We start from the raw sequence: 19,562 nt of genomic DNA, 5'->3' as shown, positions 1-19,562 counted from the left end.
GAAGTTATAGGGGAAGGTTCGGAGCGACAAACTTGCGATTCAGATTCCATCAGGTGGCTCTCTCGCGGTCTGCTTCAGCGAAGACCGCCGGAGCCTAGAAAGTGAAACCTAATCATCTCGTGCAACTACATCGTGGATTTATCAGAAAATGCCAGTAGTGAAACTGATCCTCCACTAGCCATTTCTGCAGTGTTTTTCTCCTCTGAGATTATATCGATTCCAATCCCTGCAACTATATATATATATATATATATATATATATATATATGTATATACACACTAATTGAACATTGACTTTGCTCCTTTCAACGTTCAACTTTTTTCCCGACTAATTCCTGAAATTTCTATAATTACCGCGTTTTATCTGTGCAGCTTTATACCGAATTTATAATATCGACGGTCGAACTCAGTATACTGTGTAAAAGCAGCGGGTCTCTATATAGCACGGCTTTGCACAGTCCAACAGGAATGATATTTCCACGTTTATCATTATTTAACAGTTTGCGAAATGGCTACGTATTTGCAGCTCTCACGAGTGCAATGCACCTGCGGACTGTATTTTGTTGCACAATGTCATTGTTAAGACGCATTTCGGATGAATGAGTGTAAATCAAGAAACGTTCGCATGGTTCTTGGGAGATGCTCGAAAAATTAGTATGTATGTGTGTGTGTGTGTATACCGCACTGTCATCTCACTTCTTTACTACAGAGAAACATTCTGAAATTATTCATCGGTAAATTTGTATCGATAAATGACCCGATGGAAAAAAAGGAAATAAAGCGAATGAAATCACAAAATTCTCATAGCTCGGGACTTAATTCTAGACTCACTTGCATGTCGTGGCAAATACTTTCACATTCCAGGACATAAATCAGTACTGGATAGAAATGGATTTCGAATTTATCTAGAGGAGGACATTGGATCGATTGGTGGGACATGGTGGCGAATTTTACTTCACTTGTATTTTTTTCACAGGTTTAATGACAAGAGTGTTCGATGATTTTGTATCTGGAATTATGAGAGAATTCCACAGACGTAATGATAAAATGAAGGTGAAAGAGGAGGAGGAGGAGGAGGAGGAGGAAGCTTGAAAGCTTGAAAGCTCTCGGCACAGCTGTCGCTGTATAGCTAAGAGACTGCGGCTGTTCAGTGTGCGGATGTATTGGAATTATCGCACGTGATAATCCACCTACCTTTTTGGAGCGTCCCGGAACGAACAGTGCAGAAAATCCTTGGAAGTTCAGGCCTCGATTTACCAGGAAGAAAAAGCTCCGATGTTATTTTAACCCCATATTTAGGCGAAAGCACCACGGAACAGGGGCCTCTTGGCTTTGGAGCGGAGGGTGCAGGCGCCGGCCACCCGCCATCATTAAAATCAATAAAACCCTTAAGGGGAACTCGCAATGCGAAATTTTACCTTCAATCGCTACACGCGATCTCCGAATTTCACTCCGATCAATCCCCTTTCTTCCAGAATCTTTCGAAACTTCGATAATATCATGAAATTTTCTAAACTTTATGTATTCTTTAGCGTGTTAATTACGTAGTTTAAAATTCTGCAAACATTTGGATAGTCTTGTAGATCTATTCGTGCATATTTCTATAAAATAACTCTGATGATTTTACAAAATTGTATTACGTTTTTTAATACAAAATTTAATGTTTTTTAAAACTGATTAAAAGTAGAATAAAATTATATAAGTTAATATTCTCTTCTTATTTTTTTTTTAGAATTTTTTCCTCAACTTTTATTATCCTAACAAATTAATGAATATTGCAAGTTTTGCACGTGAAATTTTTAAAAATCGTATATTCAATTCATGTTTCGCTTCTTTCATGAAAGATGTTATGAAAATTTGCAAAATATAGCAGCAATGTTTTATGTCCTATAAAAGAGTAGCTGAATTAAATTTCAGTGATTAATTCTTATCGCTTTTAAATTTTTGCCGACGTTCGTAACTTGCATAAACCATTTTATTCAACGACTATACCTTTTCTCACTTGACTATAATACTGTCCGATAAGATTAAGGGAAAAATGGTGTAACGATCCTCGTAATATAAATCGTAAAACGATCGTTCAACTATATAACAACGCTAGCTGGGGAAAGCAAACTTTCTCCCTAATCATAGCTATAACGATGTATGCAAAATTCTATTATTGTAAATATATACATATACGCGTACATGAGTACACATCGATACCAATGATGAGTGCATAAAAATTAATTTAGCGACTCGTCCATCGTTATATTTTTTTTTAAGACACAATTAAATATTCGCTAAGATACAAAAAGGGCTTTATTTTTATTATTGCTTTACGAGGGTAAATATAACGTTCTTGACGATTTTCGTAGAGACCAAGAAGAGACAAACACGAGTCGAGGTTAAAACGATGCTACATAGAAAGTACCCACTTGCATAGTCACTTCTCTTCAACATCATGTCCCATTTATATCTCTCATGTATACCAACTTGAAATATAAGATCTCGATACATGCCAAACACATATACCAGCACCGTTTAACCGTTACCTCTTCTAATCGACTTTGACGACACAATTGCTTCTGAGTACAAAATGGTACCGCGCGACTATTACGTAAAACTAAATTAATTTGTTCGATGACAAAACAGACGACACGGTGCGTCCCTGAAAAATAATTTCATCCAGCTTTGTCTGCACTTGGAAAATATCAAGTTTCTTCTGCACAAATATCCAACGTGACAAGTTAAATTTGGGGACCGAGGTGAGAGACGCACGCGTGAAAGAAAAAAATTGAGAAACATGAAGAAGAAGACGAAGAATTACGAAATATAACGCAAACACCTGCATCTCGTTCCGTAAATTGAACCATCAATTGCAATTTGTTGGAGCATGAACGAGGTTCAAGCTGGTTAATTGATAATGATAATTAAGAGACACACTGATTAATCGACCTTTCGGATATACAGCACGGAGAACAAATATCTTTCTAAATTATCTTGAACGTTGGTACCTATAGGGAGAGTATGCAATTAGGTTGTGGAAGAAAAATTTACGAGATAATATCGACATTAGCGCATGCATGCTTTCGCGATTCTTCAAGGACACTTACTTGCGGTACAGGCATAGAGAGACGCGTTTATTCCTCGAGAGAAAGTCAAAGTCATGGGCGCCCCCACGTGCAGGTTACGATTAGACGGAATCGAAAGAATTTTACGAAGGATATATATATATATATATATGTGTGTGTATAGAATTCCCTAAAAAGGATCGGAGTATAAATAAAAGAATAAAATATATATATGCATATATATAGGTGCGCTGCAGTGTTTTCCCAGGTAGCTAAAAATTCCAATCGACGATTGATACAATACTGTTTGCATCATGTTCGCCATCAGGCCAGTGCCGAGGAGAAAAACGGTACCTGACCCGAGAGATTCGTTCATCTGGAGGCAACGCTTAGAACGGCACCGGCTTAAAACTCGACCTCGATCGATGACCTCGATGAGCTCTTCCAGCTTCCAGCTTCTCCTCTTTGACTCAACACTTTTCATTCAAATTACTTGCCAGTTTTAACACACGATAAACTCCATAGGTGTATATAGGTTTGTTCATGCAAATATTTCTCTTTCCTTCGATCTTACAATTTTTTCCATTTAGACCCGACCGTTCACCAATTTCTCTTTCTCGCTAACTGCTAAATTGTCGTTCCCCGCATAACTGATAGGCGTGGACTTCTCTTCCTTCTTTAAACTACTGGTCAATTAAAAGAATTAATCCCAAGTAGATTGCGCATAACTCTAGCTTCCTCGCTAACAACAGTCGTTTGATGTTTATCATGCGGCTTCTTGCACTCCTGGCTGTAGCTTTGCTTCACTGCTGCCGAAATCTCCTTCCGGTAGTCCATTCGACCAGGTAAACTTCGATCGATGATAATTTAACAGCGCTTTCTCTCTCTTTCTCAGTAGTTCAATCTCTATTATTTTTTCATTAGTTTGTTCTACCAAGGCCACCGAAATTACACTATGAAACCCAGCTTAATTCTACCAGACCATTATGTCAAGGGTTCGTGCATCTTTCATTTCAATATTTTCCAGAGATTTAATCATTCAGTCGTTGAGAAATGAAACGATGATCTACTACGAAAAATGTTTCAGAGATCAGACCACCATCCGGGAAGGACACGCCGGTGATAGTTGACTTTAATATTTTTGTAATCGACATAAATTCGATCAATGTCGAAGATATGGATTTTCGGTATGTCATCCTTCTTAGTTATTTATAATGATCTGTGTCATCGCATAATTTATTTTCTTTACAGAGTCGATATGTTCGTACGACAAAGCTGGACAGAATCTCGCCTGCATATGCCAAATAACATTTTTGAAGAAGGGGATGACTATGTGACACTTCCACCAGGATTTTTCGATAGTCTCTGGCAGCCTGATCCATATTTTTTGAACTCCAAAGTGTCGGGTAAGACTTTCCTAGAAAAATTCATCAGCAACAAATTTGAGTAATTTTATCGATTTTCTTTAACATTTTTTTTTTAAATATATAGAAATAGCAACTTTGACCCACAAGTTCTCGTCCGTAACTTTGTTTAAAAATAAAACAGTAATATACTCGGTGAGAATGCATGCTATAATCGCTTGTCAAATGGAATTTCAACTTTATCCAATGGATATACAAGTTTGTCCCATATATATAGAGAGCTGTAAGTATTATACATTGCTCTTAAAATTAGTTATATGTCCTATTGTTGGATAGTGTCTGACGAAACTTTTATATACTATAGTTTCGTACAATAGGCAGAAGGTACGGTTGAAATGGGGTGAGAGCGGGGTCACCGTAAATCCAGAATTGAAATTATTACAGTACCATGTTGGAGAGCCTCTTCGTCTCGAAGAAACTACTTACTATACGCCAGAAAAAGATGGTAATGTTCTTTTATCGATTATATCTGGAATGATAAAAATTAAGATCAGTCCAGATAGTAGACGATCAATGCTTTTAGGAAACTTTTCTCGATTAGCAGTCTTTTTCCGGTTCGAAAGACAGATTGGTCACCATTTGATCCAGACTTTTGCACCTTCCACGTTAGTGGTGATGCTATCATGGTTTAGTTTCTGGCTTGGCCTGGATGCAATTCCAGGACGCGTTGCTTTATTAGTTACGAGTATGCTTACTCTGGTAACAATGTTCACTGGACTTAAAAGTGATATTCCTCCAGTTGCTTACGTAAAGGTAATAGTTTATATTGTCACTGCGTGATCATAAACTTAAGTAATTAAACGTACGGTTACATATACAAGCAAAATAATTTAGGCACTAGATCTGTGGATGGCGGGTTGCATGGTCTTTGTATTTTCCGCCCTTGGCGAATTTGTTGTTGTTAAGGTACTTGATCTTCATTATCAATCGGAGAGTGATCTTCAATATTCTCCCTCATCGCTTACAACAGTAAGTACCGTAGTTTCTTTTTTAAGAAATAACTGTAGAGATCATTTTAATGGTGCTCTTGTTTTAGAGATTTCATGCGATGGAGAAACTACACAATTGGTCGGTTTGGGGATATGACTCGATCTCGAGCCTATCAAAACCAAAAAACAAACGAGCTGGAAGTCGAAACCTTTCGCAAGCTTCTTGGCTAGATCCTGAAAATATCATGATTCATCCCACTAAAACGAAATCCGAACAAATTGACTTTTATAGTAGAATCGTTTTTCCGGCTCTCTTTTTACTATTCGTTTTATTATATTGGCCTATAGTTTTATTAAAGAAAGAATAAAATCAATTATTCCATTATTTCCTTAAAGCCAAGATCCTAATGGATATAAAACCTGCGCGAAGATTACAAATATAGATACGCTTATACCTAAATTCGTACTACAACTTATTAGAAAATATGCTTTTAATATTTCTCAATATACACCATTTATACAATATTCAAGCAAGCAAGTTTTTTCGGTTTAAACCTATGCTTTTTAACTCATTTCTATCTCCTTTACTTTTTCCATAAGTGAATCATCACTGTCGCTTTCTTCCTCATTTACTGCTGATTTTTTGTCATGAATTTCTCCCAACTTTAATAAGTAAGACATTGTGTGTTCGTTAAAGTCACATCTACAACAAATGTTTTCACTTTCGCATTAATCAATAGCATAAATGGGAAATAAAAAAATCACCACAAAAATACGTACATTTTACACAAGTCATCATACTTCTGCTGTAAATTTTTTTGAAGTAGCAACAAAAGTGGCATATGCAATACGCCAGATATTGTACTTCCATGGTGAGTTAAAATTGTTGATATCCAAATCAGATAGAACTGTATGTGTCTGCTGGATTCAAATTCTGCCGCTACAAATTTCAAAATTCTTTCGGCGTACACGGATGGTAAATTAGTTACAATAAGCTCAATTTGCTGATATGGAATATCTTCGATAACATGTCTCAAAAGGGGCTTCTCGTTTAATTTTGATGCCATCATCAATGCTAAAAATACAATATAATAGAAATATTTACAATACCATATCAATAAAAAAATAAAAACCTTTGGAATATTCCTGATCTTTCAATGTTTTCTCAACTGTTTCTGGTGTAATACCAATGTCAAGCTCAAAAGGATCAAATACTAATCCAACATCTAAGGAATAAATTAATAGACCTTCTGTTGTAGCTGAAGCCCAAGCTTGCCCTAAAAATATTGTACAAAACATGTGTAGTGTACTAAGACTTTTTTCAACAATGTTTTTCAGAATTGATAGCCAAACTGAAAACCCTAATCAGAATGTCTAATACTCAGAAGAGAACAACTATATAATTTTGTGAATATTGTCAATATTTTCCAAGTTACATAAGAATATGTTTAAGTCAAGAGGCTGTAAAAATTGTTAAGCAGCTTGGTAAATATTAATAATATTAACAAAAAATATAAGTTTTTATAGATACAATAGTAATAATAAAAAAGTTGGAAACTTCTTCATATTGCTAATATTTTTCAAGTTATTTAAAAATCCGTGTACGTGTAAATTGTTAGATTGATAGCCTACACAAATAATTATGTAACTCATTAAATATGATTAATATAAAAAATAGTATAGAATATTTTTTTGTAGATGTGAGAAATAATAGGCAATAAAAAAACTATAATGAATTTTTATTGATACTACTGATATTTATTTAATTACATAACAATTTATGTAGTCAAAACATAATATTATGTAACTCAATAAATTTTAATAACATGTAAGCAATTCTATAGTTTTTTATGGACTATCATTATATCCACAAAAATCTATTGTGCATTATTTTTTAAGGCTATTCACCTTTAACGAAATTATATCTAAACGGATTTTATGCAATTTGAAAATCTTAGCAATATGAAAAAAAGATCTTGTAGTTTTGTATCATTAGTGCCATATCTATAGAAAAAGCTCTTTTACAATTTTTTAATACTATTAATATTTACCGAACTGTATAACCATTTTTGTGGATTCTTGGTTTTAAACATTAAACATATCATTATGTAACTCGAAAAATATTTAAAATACTGAAAACTTATATACACATATTTTCTTTTCAGAGTTGAGACCTCTATCTAAGGTTTCCAGTTTAATAATTAATTTTGGAACACCCTATATGAAATATTAATTGAAAATACTTTGACGGCATTACATACCTGTTGGTGAAAATTGTAAACTGTAAACGCGAATCTCAGGTTTAACTTTTCTACTGGCCATATCTCCACTTCTTACACCTGGAAGTCGAATAGGGATATTTCCGCCTTCGCTTTCCTCCCTTTCCTCCACCAATGCCAAATTCCCGAATTCCGTTAAACATTTTCTATCTATAATATCCTAGAAAAACATATTGACATTATCTTCATGACTTTTATCTATCTTATTTCTTAATTACTTACATTTACACCATCTAGAGACCTATTTTGCGTAACTTCGAACTTTTTCAGAAGAACAGATTCCTGTATATGATAAATGCAAATGTTTTTCGATTGACCACCAGCTAATATACACGTTCCATCAGACGAATAACACAATGACGTAAATGCCCTGCAAGTGTTAAGTTTATTAGAAGTCAACAATTACTGGAAAAAGGTGCCCTTAATAACTATTTCGGCACTTACTTTCCTTGCAAACTTTGTTTAGCCGTAACCAGATCGGTTTCTAATCTTCCACTGCCAAGATCATTTCGTCCTTCTATACTACCAATTTGAGTCGCTGTTTTGCAGTGAAAAAATGTAATTTGTGCGTCCAATGATGCTACTGCAACTTCTTCTCCATTTGGTTTGTAAGTAACACATAAACCATCAGCAGTTAATTGTATAGTTTCATGGTTCGAGCCATTCTCAATGGCATTCCAAATTTTTAAGGTTTTATCCCAAGAAACAGAAGCAAGCTCTGTACTAGCGAGACTAGGACTAAATGCTAAGCTAACAACTGGTCCTTCGTGACCGCTTAAAATCTAAATAAGAAATATATCTTATAGGAATAAGTTTTCTGTTTACGTTAATAGTCTTTTTACCTCTAATAAAGTTCCCAATTTCATACTCCACAAATATATTTCAAAAACATCCTGTCCCCCAGCCGCGAGAAATTCATCACTCGAATCAATAGCAAGGCAAGAGAATTGTACTGGTCTTGGAGAAGTTAATGTACGAAAATTTCTGTATCTTGTCAAATCGTACGCTCTGCATGTTCCGTCCAAAGATGCCGATGCAACGAATTTTCTATTATGGCTAAAAAGGACTCCAGTGATCCCGGACGTATGTTCCTGGAATGTGACTGTGCAAAAACCACTAAACGTATTCCAAAGTTTGACTTTCCCGTCGTCGCCACCTGTAGCGATGTAAAGACCATCGCCGCTATAAGTCAAGCAGTTCATATTATTACTGTGAGCTTGCTGTTTCATAGCGTAAGTTTCACTTTGCCATTCCCAAACAAGTAATTGACCTGCTTCAGAACACCCAAAAGCTATCCAGTCACCAGTGCAATTAAAAGAAACTGCTGTTATTTGTTGATTAGAAATGCTGAAATTATTGAATTAAGACAAATAATTACAAATATTAATTCAATCAACATATCTAATAAAGTGCTTACTTTAAAGAATGAATAAGATTGACATCAGGCATCTCATAAACATAAAAGTGTCCATTACTAAATCCGACGACTAGAATACAAGTTTTTTGATGATAAGCAGCAGCTGTAAGGTTCGCATCTTTATCGAATTTGTGCACCACGTCAGATAAATAATGACGTGCTAATTTTTTATATTGTAGCTTCTTTACTTCATTATTAATTTTTTCTGTAGCCTCATTATTTTCTTCCAAATCTCCTATTAAAAATTATGATTAAACGCAATGTTTGATATTTCAATTTTACTTTATTAACATACGAACAGCTACCTGGATTTAGAGCTTTTGCTTTATATTTTTTACTTTGTTCTTGTGTCTTTTCAATAGCATTGTCTATATCAATATCATCTTCACTATCACTGTCTGAAACTTTTTCTTTCTTTGCTGGAGGTTGCCACTCCACTAAATCATCTGGATCAATGCTACATTCCCAAATACATAATTGTCCATTTCTACTTAATGTTGAAATATCATAGCTATTCTTTTCAAAAAAGCAAATAACAATTTCATCAGAATGACAGCCAAGTATAATATGCTTAAAATTTGCCCACTTTTGCAAGCTATATAATCTTGTAACTGTATCTTTTGACCCTATGGCTATTAACTTAGAATCAAAGGACCAGTTGATAAATGTTGTCTCATCAGCAAATCCATGAAAAACTCTTTCCATTATAAATGGATTGTATCCAGGATTCTGTAAATGAGGTGCACTAAAAATAAAAACTGAACACAATAGTTTTATTAATTATAGCGTGTAAATCAATTTAATTTATAAAGTAATTAATTGAAATTTACCATTATTTTCCTTACAAACTGCAAAATATTTCCCATCAGGAGAAAATTTCACACATCTTATTTTTTTCTTAAATTTATACTTGTGCATTATTATTTTAGTTATGAGACTAATTATATGGGCTTCTCCCTCTGTAATGGAACATAATTTAATTTAAAAATGGTCATATTAAGTTATAGTATAAAAATTAATTAATATTTTACAACCTTCATTAATAGCAATTAGGAAACTGCCATTGGGAGAAATGTCAATTGCTGTATAATTAAAATCACTTTCTACTGGCAATGTCATTGATTTATTGCTAAAAATATGACATCAATTAATTTATGAATTCATTCATTTATATTAAAAAAAGCATTAACTTACTTTTTTAAGTCAAATATTGATATCCGGTTCCCAACAGGACTAATGACAGAATTTCCATCAGGACTAAATAATAAGTTTCCCTTACGATAAACTGTACCTAAGAGGTTACTGAACTGTAACACAAAATGTTACAATTTAATAAAACAAAATATTATAATTAATACAAAAAAATTTAATTACAATTAAATCTTATACTTAAGTGTTAAAATACATATATATGAATATAACCTTAATATTTAAAATTTTTTAATGGATTATATGTAAGGTATTATACCCAAAATTTTTATTCTTATAGTCTGATAAACTTTATATTGTAAAATAAAAAAAATTTGCCACTATAATGAGGCAATTTGTTATATGTGGTTCTGTATATGAAATATTAAAAACAACTAATACAACAAAGTAGAGCAAGATATACCAACTCCACGAATATGCCACTGAATGCATTTTAACCCCTATATCGCTTACATTGCTTTTTTAACTATTAAATAAATATTATTTCCTACTGCCATTACTCTTTTATTAAATATTTCATAATAAATTAATTACCTAATAATATTGTTTTTGTTTTGAAAATAAAATTTGTCTAACTATAAGTAAAAAAATTCCGTGTATAAATACAGTAATATGATTTATATTAAAAAGTTTAATCTTACTTTATATGAGAACTTCATCGTGTCGGTGCTAAATATTTCTTAGGCTAGTTAGGTTAAGTTTTTGATTTAAAGTTTCACATGGGTGTAAATCGTGTAAATGGTGTATGTAAATGGCCATAAAGACTAGAGTAGGTAGAAGGAGAATGTAGCCGTAGCCATGCAATTAGTCAGAGATGTCGCCATCTCTAGTTCAAATGGATGTATCCACTGTATCCGGCGTGTATTTTACTTAGCGACTGCTGAGAACGCTAGGCCGGTGGACGGACTGGATGATGTAGCCAGCCAGCCAATAAGTATTTTAGAGCGCAAAATTTAAATTACATACAAATATTTAAATTAAACAGTTGCTTTATAATAAATTAATATAGAATATTGTTAAGCTAAAAGATATCAAATTTATTTAAAAAAAATTTATTACAACATGGCCTTTAAATAATGTTTAAATTATGGCAAAATTAAATTATATAATTCAGATATAATATTATATAAATGTTGTGCTATGTGTATGTATAATAGATAAATTATATTAACAAGTTAATGCTTCAAGATATATTACAGTAAATTCATAAAAAACAAATTTATACACTAGGAAAGTACAATTCAAACAATGTAATAATGTGTACTAATATACATCCTAGATATTTGGCAACACGTTTGTATCAGATTATATTTTTCTGAAGTATTTTCATCCCCCCATCTTTTTGTGCTGCAGCTTTTAAACTTTAATACTTCATTAAATTTCAAATACTTTGCCTGCTGCAAAATTGCATGCCTGAAGTGTGTGCAAAATCTCATCGATATTGGTGCATCATTATTATGAACAATAAAAACACACGGAATCGAAGAAATTCACATTCTTTTTCTTCAACATGTGAATAGAATGACTCGTGCAATGGGGAGCCAAGTGGAGCACGAGTTCTCACTCCTCCTAAATCAGAGAAAAATTAATTAAATGTGTGAAAAAACGATATTTTTTTTAAAATGAAGAAAAATGTTCAAACAAATATTTCTACATTTTTGTCTTTAATTCGAACTTTCAGGGGCAAAAAAATACATTTCTCAACACAAGTTCTGATAAAAATACAGTAAAGAATATGTTCATTCGAATGGTCACATTACCTTATATGTATATTGCATCTTCGGTGTCGTTCACCGATAAAATTGACTAAAACATGTCTTCTCAAGAAATTGATAGAAAATGGAGCTAGATACAACTTTTTATATAAACCTAGGATAATTAATTTACGAATATTTTCAAATAAATAGTTTTTAGAAAGTATAAAACTGTAGATGGAGATAGAAATGAGTAAAATAGATAAAGAAAGATTTTTGTTGTTTTTTATAATGTATTCCTTTAATAGAAAAAACGTTTAAAAATGTAAAATTTCTGTCACTGAGCTTTTATGATACAGATACAAAAATCGTGTATCATAAAAGTTTATTAGATTTATCGACATTGCTCAGTAATTAACGTATAATTTTTTCAGCTATAATCTTTTATTATTCTTAAACTTCTGGCCTAACGGTTGAGAGATAACTTATTGATATGTTATTAAAAATGGCATATTAATCGTCAAAAGTCCTATAAATTCCAGTTAATCGTGAGCATAGTAAAGAATAAAACGATAATGGTTTCATATAAATACCAATAGTGAGGTTTCTGCTGATAAAAAGAAACCACGATGTTTAACAATTTTGCTATAATTTTCGTTCTTTCGAGTGCAGTTTTATACGGTATGTAACAGAAATTACAAAATTTGACAATATGAAGCATTTGAATCAATCTCCTTAAACATCTCTGTTTAAAATATTGTTTTCATAGGCTGTTGAATACAGACACTACAGCAATCAAAATGAAGTATATGACTAATTATTTTCAAAAATATGAATGACCTTGAAATATATTTAAGGTAAAGCAAAAAATAATTTTTAGAATCTCTCTTTTTAAGCTATGCAACTATCATGATATGGTTTCTAGATAATTTAGCTCACAAATGGCAGAGATTTTTTGGTGACTTGATTTAACTGGTCTGCCTTGTACTTATATAAAATATCGTTGAAACGATAATTCGCAAATGCAGAATTATAACTCTTTTTAGGCACTCTGGCCTTTAAGTTTGACAGACTGTATGTGCACAACACTATGATGAGTAGATCGTATCCAAAACCTAACGAGTATCCTTATATGGCAGCTATATTGGCAAATGGCGCGTTTCATTGCAATGGTGTGATTATTAGTAATCAAATTGTGCTTACAACAGCAGCCTGCGTCCTTGACAAAATAAATGAACTACAACATGTAACAATTCGTACAGGATCTAACCATCCTTGGAGAGGTGGTCAAATTCACAATGTAGAAAAATATTATGTTCACAGTGTAAATATAACCGAGATAGAGCCAGGTGTAATGCATCTGATTGGCGCTTTTAAGGTAAGCTATATAAGTATTTATTTAATTGTTGATTAATTGCAATTAATGCCATTATTTTCTTTCGTAGCTGAGCTCTCGCGTTAACATCAATTCTAATCAGCAAACTATAAAAATTGGTAAACTACCAGAAGAGATTTATGAGGAACAACCTACATTTTCATTTTTCCGTGGAGATTGTAAGAATATATTATATATGTATAAATATATATACACTGCAGTAATATATGACAAAAGTCTGTAGCTTTTATAGATACATTTAAAACTTTCCTCAGTTTCAAAAAATTGTCAAGCATATAGTATTATGATGCAGATGAAAGTATAATTTTTGAATTTTAATTTATTAGTTATCTATATGTTCATTATTCTTATACAAACGACATAAAGTAGAAATGTGTTTTTGTTTGCTACACGGTTGAAAATTATCAAGAGACACGGTCTCGACGGCAAGTACATATAAAAGTCGAAAATGACATGTCTATACCGCCGAGCACTACCGTGTACTTATACAGCAAGTTTTGCCGTCCCAATTTTCAAACCGATTTATTAGTACTACACGGTTGTATGTTTTAACAAAAAACCTTACTTAATTAGCACACTTAATTTACAGGGCCTGCGGCACTTTCTGGCTTTGGAAAAGCACAATTTGAAACTGATACTAGTCTGAAAAGAGCTGAAGTACAGATTGCAAGAATTCCAAACTGTAAAAAATCGCTCGCCTTTGAAGGATTGTCCTATTACGATCATAATATCTGTGCTTATCACAATGATCTTCGCATCGTAAGTATATTTGTAAAAATGATCTTTTCTTCGCAGATCGATTAATTTTAACATTTTTATGCGTTATAAAATTATTATTGTTTTAGGGCAATGACAGTAGTGTTTTAGTTTATAAGAACTCTCTTATCGGATTGGCGGCCTATAGCAGAATTGACGTAAAAACCACGTCTGGATTGCCCCACCCCAGAGTATCTGGTTCTGTCTTCATTTATGTCCATAAAGTAAATGATTTTGTAGATCGAATAGTACAAAATCCTTAAAGAAAATTTGCAGCAATACCATTCTTATTGCTTAATAAATGACTGAATAATAAGTTCTAATAATTGATAATAATAATCTGAATATGAAAGTACCCTGCAATGCAAATTTTTACTGAAATTATTCATTAGAGGGGAAAACACGTGTAAAGCGCTTGTTTTCAGTAATTATTTCCTTAGAAATTATAAAGCCGGGGGCTGATGACAGAAGAAATGGAGCATTTTTTCCAGTTTGCTTCTTATATAAAATTTCTAGTATTTATATATGTACAAACTTTCTGTATTGCGCTATTCTGTGGTAAAACAGTGTGCTTTGATAAAAGGAAGCAGCTAAATTCAAAGTTTTACATAAAACACTCGTATTTATTATGTAAAAAAATTTCATATTATATGATTTTATGGATTTTTAGTATTTGATGTAAGTTTATACACAATATATGCGTACAAAAGATATGAGATTAAGGGAAATGTCAGGCAAGAAGTGTTTGATTTAAAAGGCTTATTTCGAAATTTGGACTGAAGGTCCTGATAGAGCTTTTAAGATTGCTCCATCCTATAAAACTATTTGAATTGTTTCAAACCGTATAATAAATCTGATAGTTTGAACCTGCCAAGCGATAATTATAGCGTATGTATACTTTTATAATAATGAGCGTGTATGGTGCATCTGTGTGATAACACTGACAACCAGCCGATCTTTACAAATCATTCTGGAATGGTCTAAGTAAGCATTTAAATCATCTATGTTTTGGCATTTGACGAAAGAGCAGAGTCAGTTTCTGTAAGATCTTATGTGTCGCCTTACGATTATACTCGAGTGGTTCTTCGAATTTTACGATTCCCGATAGGTAACCGGAGTATTTATTGTTTATAATATATAGATTCGGTTTCATAACATTCTTTCCCTCCCCCCAGGGGGACGAAGAGTTTTATCAATCTCCGAGTCTTCAATGCTGATTAGCTGAATATTATGATGCACATTGATGTGTCATAAATTTCGCTAACATGTCAAGCGGTTTTCCCGAGGTACCGTGGGTACTTGAATTTTTATTGTTCTGGACCTGGAATCTGGAAATAGGCCTGCGTTCATGACGCCAGTGGCGCATGTGGCGACAAATTGTAGACAAGTATTCCAGAAGAACGATGGCCATCGTGATGTAAGTAAGCTTATACACTGATGCAGATGAAAAGTTTTCTACTGACTTCATTTCTCTAATTGTCATCGAATTCTTTCAGCTGGACGATAAAAGTGCCTACTATACCCACATAGCAAAGGATACTCTTTGCTTATACCTTTTAGATCCAGCACATGGGACAAATATACTGTATATATTATATTTATATACATATATATAGAATGTTATGACGGCTATACAATGTATATTGTACGGATATTCACGGTGTCTCTTTTGCACATACATTCTATATACATTAAATATGGTTTGAAATCCATAGGGATATACACAAAATATACTAAATCCATCAATGTAAATATAGTGTATATACATTGAATAAGTTTTTGCTATCTGGGTAGGCAGTATTCGTGATCAGCTCGTCGGGTGTTTATGTTGGAGCTACGAGTATTTTGATTATACGAGTGGTGCTGAAACGTTGCAGTATAGAATTCAATTCTTTTCGCTTCAGTCTTAGCAACGAACTTGTCGCCTGCGACATAAATAAGCTACCCTTAAACATTAAAATATTCTTCGGCTTCTAATAGTGACAGAATAAGTATAATTATGAATACTACCTTGTGACCAGGAGGCGAAGGACGGGGGAGATTAAGATCTGACATCGGCTCCCCCCCCCCCCCCCCCCATAATCCTTTTCTTCTATGAGTCGAAAAATATGTACCTTCTATATTCTGCTACAAAAGATTAGGGACAGTGTTACATTTGTTGCTGAAGAATATAATTTTTATCGAGTTTCATATTCTTTGTATAAGGAAAGATGAATAGTATGAGGTATACTTTTCAGCGATGCGTCACCCAATTATTATATTATTATTAGTCACTTTCAACCACTCAACATGAAATAATCGTTAGGATTCCCTGTGAAGTTTCAAATCTAAACAAAATGTCACGAGAGTTTGAAAATCGTTTTCGATTAATTAAAACGGAAAACGAATATTTTAAATGGGCACAGGAATGTCATGATTATATTCAAAGATTAAGAAGTGATAATCCGAAAGTGTCTTCAGAGATACGAATGAAGTATTTGGCAGAAATTGAGACCGTGAAGAGTCTACTCCTGAAAGCATTAAAAAATAATAAAAGTGCAGTTAAAATCGGTTCCTCGTTTAATGTCATCCAATTTGGACAATTCAAGTCAAAAGAATTAAAGAATCGGTTTCGTTTAATAAAAACGGATCACGAACACCGTTTATGGGTACGCGAGTGCCGCACCTATATTAGAAAATTAAGATTTGATAGTCGGAAAGCACCTCCTGACATACGAGTAAAGTATTTGGTAGAGATTGAGAATGTAAAGAGTCTACTCCTGAAAGAATTAAAAGATAATAAAAGTGCAGTTAAAAGGAGTTCTGCATCCGATGCCACCTGCACTTTTAGACATTTCAAGTCAAAAGAATTAAAGAATCGGTATGGTTTAATCAAAACGAATGACCAATATCGTTCATGGGTACGCGAGTGTCGCGCCTATATTAAAATATTAAAAAACCCTGGTGGGGGTATTTCTCCAAAGACGCGAAAGAAAAATTTTGCAGAAATCGCGAGAGTCAAGCGTCTTCTACTCCAATCATTAAAAGATAAAAGTAAAATTCAAGTTGGTTCTGCATCCAATGGTACTGCTGCCGAACCACTTGTTTGGGCAGAATTTGTTGAAGCAGTTAACAATGGAATAGCCAGCGGTATAATAATAAATAATGATCATATAGAACCTACCGATTTTTTATCAGAAGCTGAAGAATTGATACATGCTCGCGTTAATAAAGAATTATCTGACCTAAATAGAATTATTATAAACTGTGTATTCAATGCTGAACTTATTTATAAGAATATTAGCTGTGACATACATATTTCTACTACGAATAATGCATTGACTAAGACTGACAACTTTAGCCAGTGGTATAAAACAAATATTATCGAAATGATTTTAAAATCCTTGAGAGAATTTCATGGGCGTGAAAATGGGTGGTCTTTGACAAAAATCCTTAATTTAGTAGTAAATATTAATAACTCTAATTCAATGCGTGTAGGTTGCAAAATTCAGCTGCCGCTTGAAATCAAGAAAAAGAAAGCCGTGTTAAATATTAAAACGCATAAAGACGATTGTTTTGCCTGGGCGCTCACAGCAGCATTCTATCCTTCGCGAACAAACAATAATACAACCCGACCGGGCTCATATCCACATTATACGCATGTATTTAATATTAGGAACATAACGTTCCCTGTAACTCTAAATCAAGTCTCGAAATTCGAGATGGATAATAATGTGTCCATCAACGTTTTCACCATGGTGGAGGAAGAGCTTCAGGTAGGAAAAAGAGTATGGATCATCGTACCTCTTCAAGTAACAAAAAAGAAAAGATCGCGACATGCAAATCTTCTTATGATCCTGGATGACCAGGACACGGCACACTTCGTATGCATACGATATATTTCTCGACTTATAACCAAACAGTTAGGAGGGAATGGACGACCTACGTATATTTGTGATCGGTATGTCATGAACATTCTACTATTATTAATATATCGATATTTATATTCTAATAACTTTTTCAGCTGTCTACGCTATTTCTTTACTGCAAAGAGGTTTCAGCTGCATGAGTCGTATTGCGTACAGCTCAATGACAACAACCATGTAGTACACTGTGCAAATTGGATTCACTAACTTTTGAGCTACAGTGGAGTATAGAAATTTGTCAGAATGTGAAATGAAATTAATTGAAAAATTGGTGAATCAATTTTATACATTATACTACCCCATACTGAGCATGAAGTCCACTGGGTTTTCTTCAAGTATAAAAAAAATATCGAAATAGTAACAGTATTGACTTGGACCGCGAAGTTTTACTTAAAAAAATTTATATAATGTGCTCTTCTGAATTATGAATGTTGAAATGGTATTTTATTTTATATATGTTTTATTATGTAGTTTTATTCCTATTTATTTTTTTATTATAATTTATACATATATATATATTCTTTATTATAAAGCTTGTGGCTTTGCTTAAAATGTTAATACTTACTTTTAAACGTTACCGTCTTTAACGCTTCTTAACAAATAACGAAGCGAAATCCTAATGCACTGGATTTTCTTGTATGTGCACGCAAAATCACAGTTCTTCACATTTCATCTTACGACATATCTTAGAATTATTTTCAACGACAAAATCTGATTGAAATGTTTATAATTAAAAAACGATACAAAACGTGAGGGTTTCTTTCTTCTCTCCTTAATTAAAAATTTTATCACGCGTCTTAAAAAAAAAATGAAAATCAATATCCTATCAAATTTTATGAACATGTTATTTTTTCGTTGATATAAATCTATCATTGTGCGTTTTTTTTTTAAATAAACAAGATTGACGCTATCGTCATATGTATTTATAAATGAAAAACTATATTTTTTATGTATAAATTACAATCTATTTCATCACTTAGTACGTGTAACAAAATTTATATATTAATTACTTCAGTTTTTCATAAATTGCTTTATACAACTATATAAGAATCTGATTCAGAATCAGTTGGTTAATTATAAAGATTTCAATAAGTTGTGTTCAATAAACCCATTAAATTATAACTTTTAGCGTCCAACTGTTAGTTCAGTATCTAGTAACTGTTTCTAAAATGTTAAACACAGTTTAAGGAGAGAAAAAGGTAAGGCTATACACACATTATATATTCGGATAAGTTTAATAAAAAATAATGTTATTATTGATTACAATTGTTTTATTTAACAGAAGTATACAATGGATCTACAAAATATTAATACATTAGCAAATATGTCTCTAAATTTAACGACATACTAATACTTTTTTAAGCAAATAAAGATTATAAAATAACAAGAGTGCGATGCGTAAATATTAAATGCGCTAACAGGATAGTATTAAAATTGATAACAAATGACTGGTTCAACTTGCCTGCCAAGATGGCACAATTATTCGACTTGTGGAACGAG

General features: G+C 32.8%; 4 protein-coding genes and 1 long non-coding RNA gene across 6 annotated transcripts; 3 read left to right on the top strand and 2 right to left on the bottom strand.

Moving 5' to 3' along the window:
• Positions 1-3,788: 3,788 nt before the first annotated feature.
• alka (alkaliphile) lies at positions 3,789-5,780 on the top strand. The gene is made up of 9 exons (XM_066735996.1): positions 3,789-3,898; positions 3,978-4,048; positions 4,141-4,240; positions 4,305-4,459; positions 4,545-4,700; positions 4,782-4,922; positions 5,001-5,230; positions 5,312-5,446; positions 5,514-5,780. Exons 1-9 carry the CDS (start codon positions 3,813-3,815, stop codon positions 5,772-5,774), a joined length of 1,335 nt encoding a protein of 444 aa, XP_066592093.1. The 5' UTR covers positions 3,789-3,812; the 3' UTR covers positions 5,775-5,780.
• A 190-nt stretch (positions 5,781-5,970) lies between these two features.
• On the bottom strand, positions 5,971-11,065 carry LOC136778860 (periodic tryptophan protein 2 homolog). Its single transcript, XM_066735994.1, has 13 exons — positions 10,953-11,065; positions 10,297-10,409; positions 10,137-10,231; positions 9,933-10,061; positions 9,408-9,860; positions 9,103-9,337; positions 8,528-9,032; positions 8,130-8,467; positions 7,908-8,055; positions 7,668-7,845; positions 6,540-6,683; positions 6,187-6,481; positions 5,971-6,109 (listed from the first exon to the last, which is right to left on the bottom strand). The coding sequence occupies exons 1-13, from the start codon at positions 10,968-10,970 to the stop codon at positions 5,971-5,973; spliced, it is 2,790 nt and encodes a 929-aa protein (XP_066592091.1). The 5' UTR covers positions 10,971-11,065.
• A 262-nt stretch (positions 11,066-11,327) lies between these two features.
• LOC136779091 (uncharacterized) lies at positions 11,328-12,209 on the bottom strand. The gene is made up of 2 exons (XR_010823521.1): positions 12,072-12,209; positions 11,328-11,880 (listed from the first exon to the last, which is right to left on the bottom strand). It is a non-coding gene; the product is annotated as an uncharacterized lncRNA (long non-coding RNA).
• Positions 12,210-12,570: 361 nt separating this feature from the next.
• Positions 12,571-14,868, top strand: LOC136778996 (hypodermin-A-like). Its single transcript, XM_066736261.1, has 5 exons — positions 12,571-12,686; positions 13,052-13,383; positions 13,451-13,559; positions 13,991-14,160; positions 14,247-14,868. The coding sequence occupies exons 1-5, from the start codon at positions 12,635-12,637 to the stop codon at positions 14,418-14,420; spliced, it is 837 nt and encodes a 278-aa protein (XP_066592358.1). The 5' UTR covers positions 12,571-12,634; the 3' UTR covers positions 14,421-14,868.
• Positions 14,869-15,979: 1,111 nt separating this feature from the next.
• Positions 15,980-18,676, top strand: LOC136779004 (uncharacterized). 2 transcript variants are annotated; one of them, XM_066736272.1, is made up of 3 exons: positions 15,980-17,286; positions 17,635-18,097; positions 18,161-18,676. In XM_066736272.1, the coding sequence occupies exons 1-3, from the start codon at positions 16,494-16,496 to the stop codon at positions 18,267-18,269; spliced, it is 1,365 nt and encodes a 454-aa protein (XP_066592369.1). In that variant the 5' UTR covers positions 15,980-16,493; the 3' UTR covers positions 18,270-18,676. The 2 variants fall into 2 exon arrangements, with proteins under 2 accessions (XP_066592369.1, XP_066592368.1); XM_066736271.1 differs by having other exon boundaries at positions 15,980-18,097.
• Positions 18,677-19,562: the final 886 nt, after the last annotated feature.

This window comes from Prorops nasuta, unplaced genomic scaffold, assembly GCF_024137725.1.
Source record: "Prorops nasuta isolate Cenicafe-Biocafe unplaced genomic scaffold, Cenicafe_Pnas_1.2 PNAS00015, whole genome shotgun sequence".
NCBI classification, from domain to species: Eukaryota; Metazoa; Arthropoda; class Insecta; order Hymenoptera; family Bethylidae; genus Prorops; species Prorops nasuta.
Note: the sequence above shows the minus strand (reverse complement) of the source record. Positions and strands in the feature narration are given on the sequence as shown.

What these genes read in the sequence shown, in the direction of transcription:
- LOC136778996 (XM_066736261.1), top strand. Translation starts at nt 12,635, where the DNA reads ATGTTTAACAATTTTGCTATAATTTTCGTTCTTTCGAGTGCAGTTTTA. An exon ending in TTCGAGTGCAGTTTTATACG is followed by an intron (nt 12,687 to 13,051) that starts GTATGTAACAGA and finishes AACTCTTTTTAG; the next exon opens with GCACTCTGGCCTTTAAGTTT. An exon ending in TTCATTTTTCCGTGGAGATT is followed by an intron (nt 13,560 to 13,990) that starts GTAAGAATATAT and finishes CTTAATTTACAG; the next exon opens with GGCCTGCGGCACTTTCTGGC.
- LOC136778860 (XM_066735994.1), bottom strand. An exon ending in AGATCAGGAATATTCCAAAG is followed by an intron (nt 6,482 to 6,539) that starts GTTTTTATTTTT and finishes TTGTATTTTTAG; the next exon opens with CATTGATGATGGCATCAAAA. An exon ending in TATGATGACTTGTGTAAAAT is followed by an intron (nt 6,110 to 6,186) that starts GTACGTATTTTT and finishes CATTTGTTGTAG; the next exon opens with ATGTGACTTTAACGAACACA.
- LOC136779004 (XM_066736271.1), top strand. Translation starts at nt 16,494, where the DNA reads ATGTCACGAGAGTTTGAAAATCGTTTTCGATTAATTAAAACGGAAAAC. An exon ending in CCTACGTATATTTGTGATCG is followed by an intron (nt 18,098 to 18,160) that starts GTATGTCATGAA and finishes TAACTTTTTCAG; the next exon opens with CTGTCTACGCTATTTCTTTA.
- alka (XM_066735996.1), top strand. Translation starts at nt 3,813, where the DNA reads ATGTTTATCATGCGGCTTCTTGCACTCCTGGCTGTAGCTTTGCTTCAC. An exon ending in CCGGTAGTCCATTCGACCAG is followed by an intron (nt 3,899 to 3,977) that starts GTAAACTTCGAT and finishes TTTTTTCATTAG; the next exon opens with TTTGTTCTACCAAGGCCACC. An exon ending in TTTGAACTCCAAAGTGTCGG is followed by an intron (nt 4,460 to 4,544) that starts GTAAGACTTTCC and finishes TTAAATATATAG; the next exon opens with AAATAGCAACTTTGACCCAC.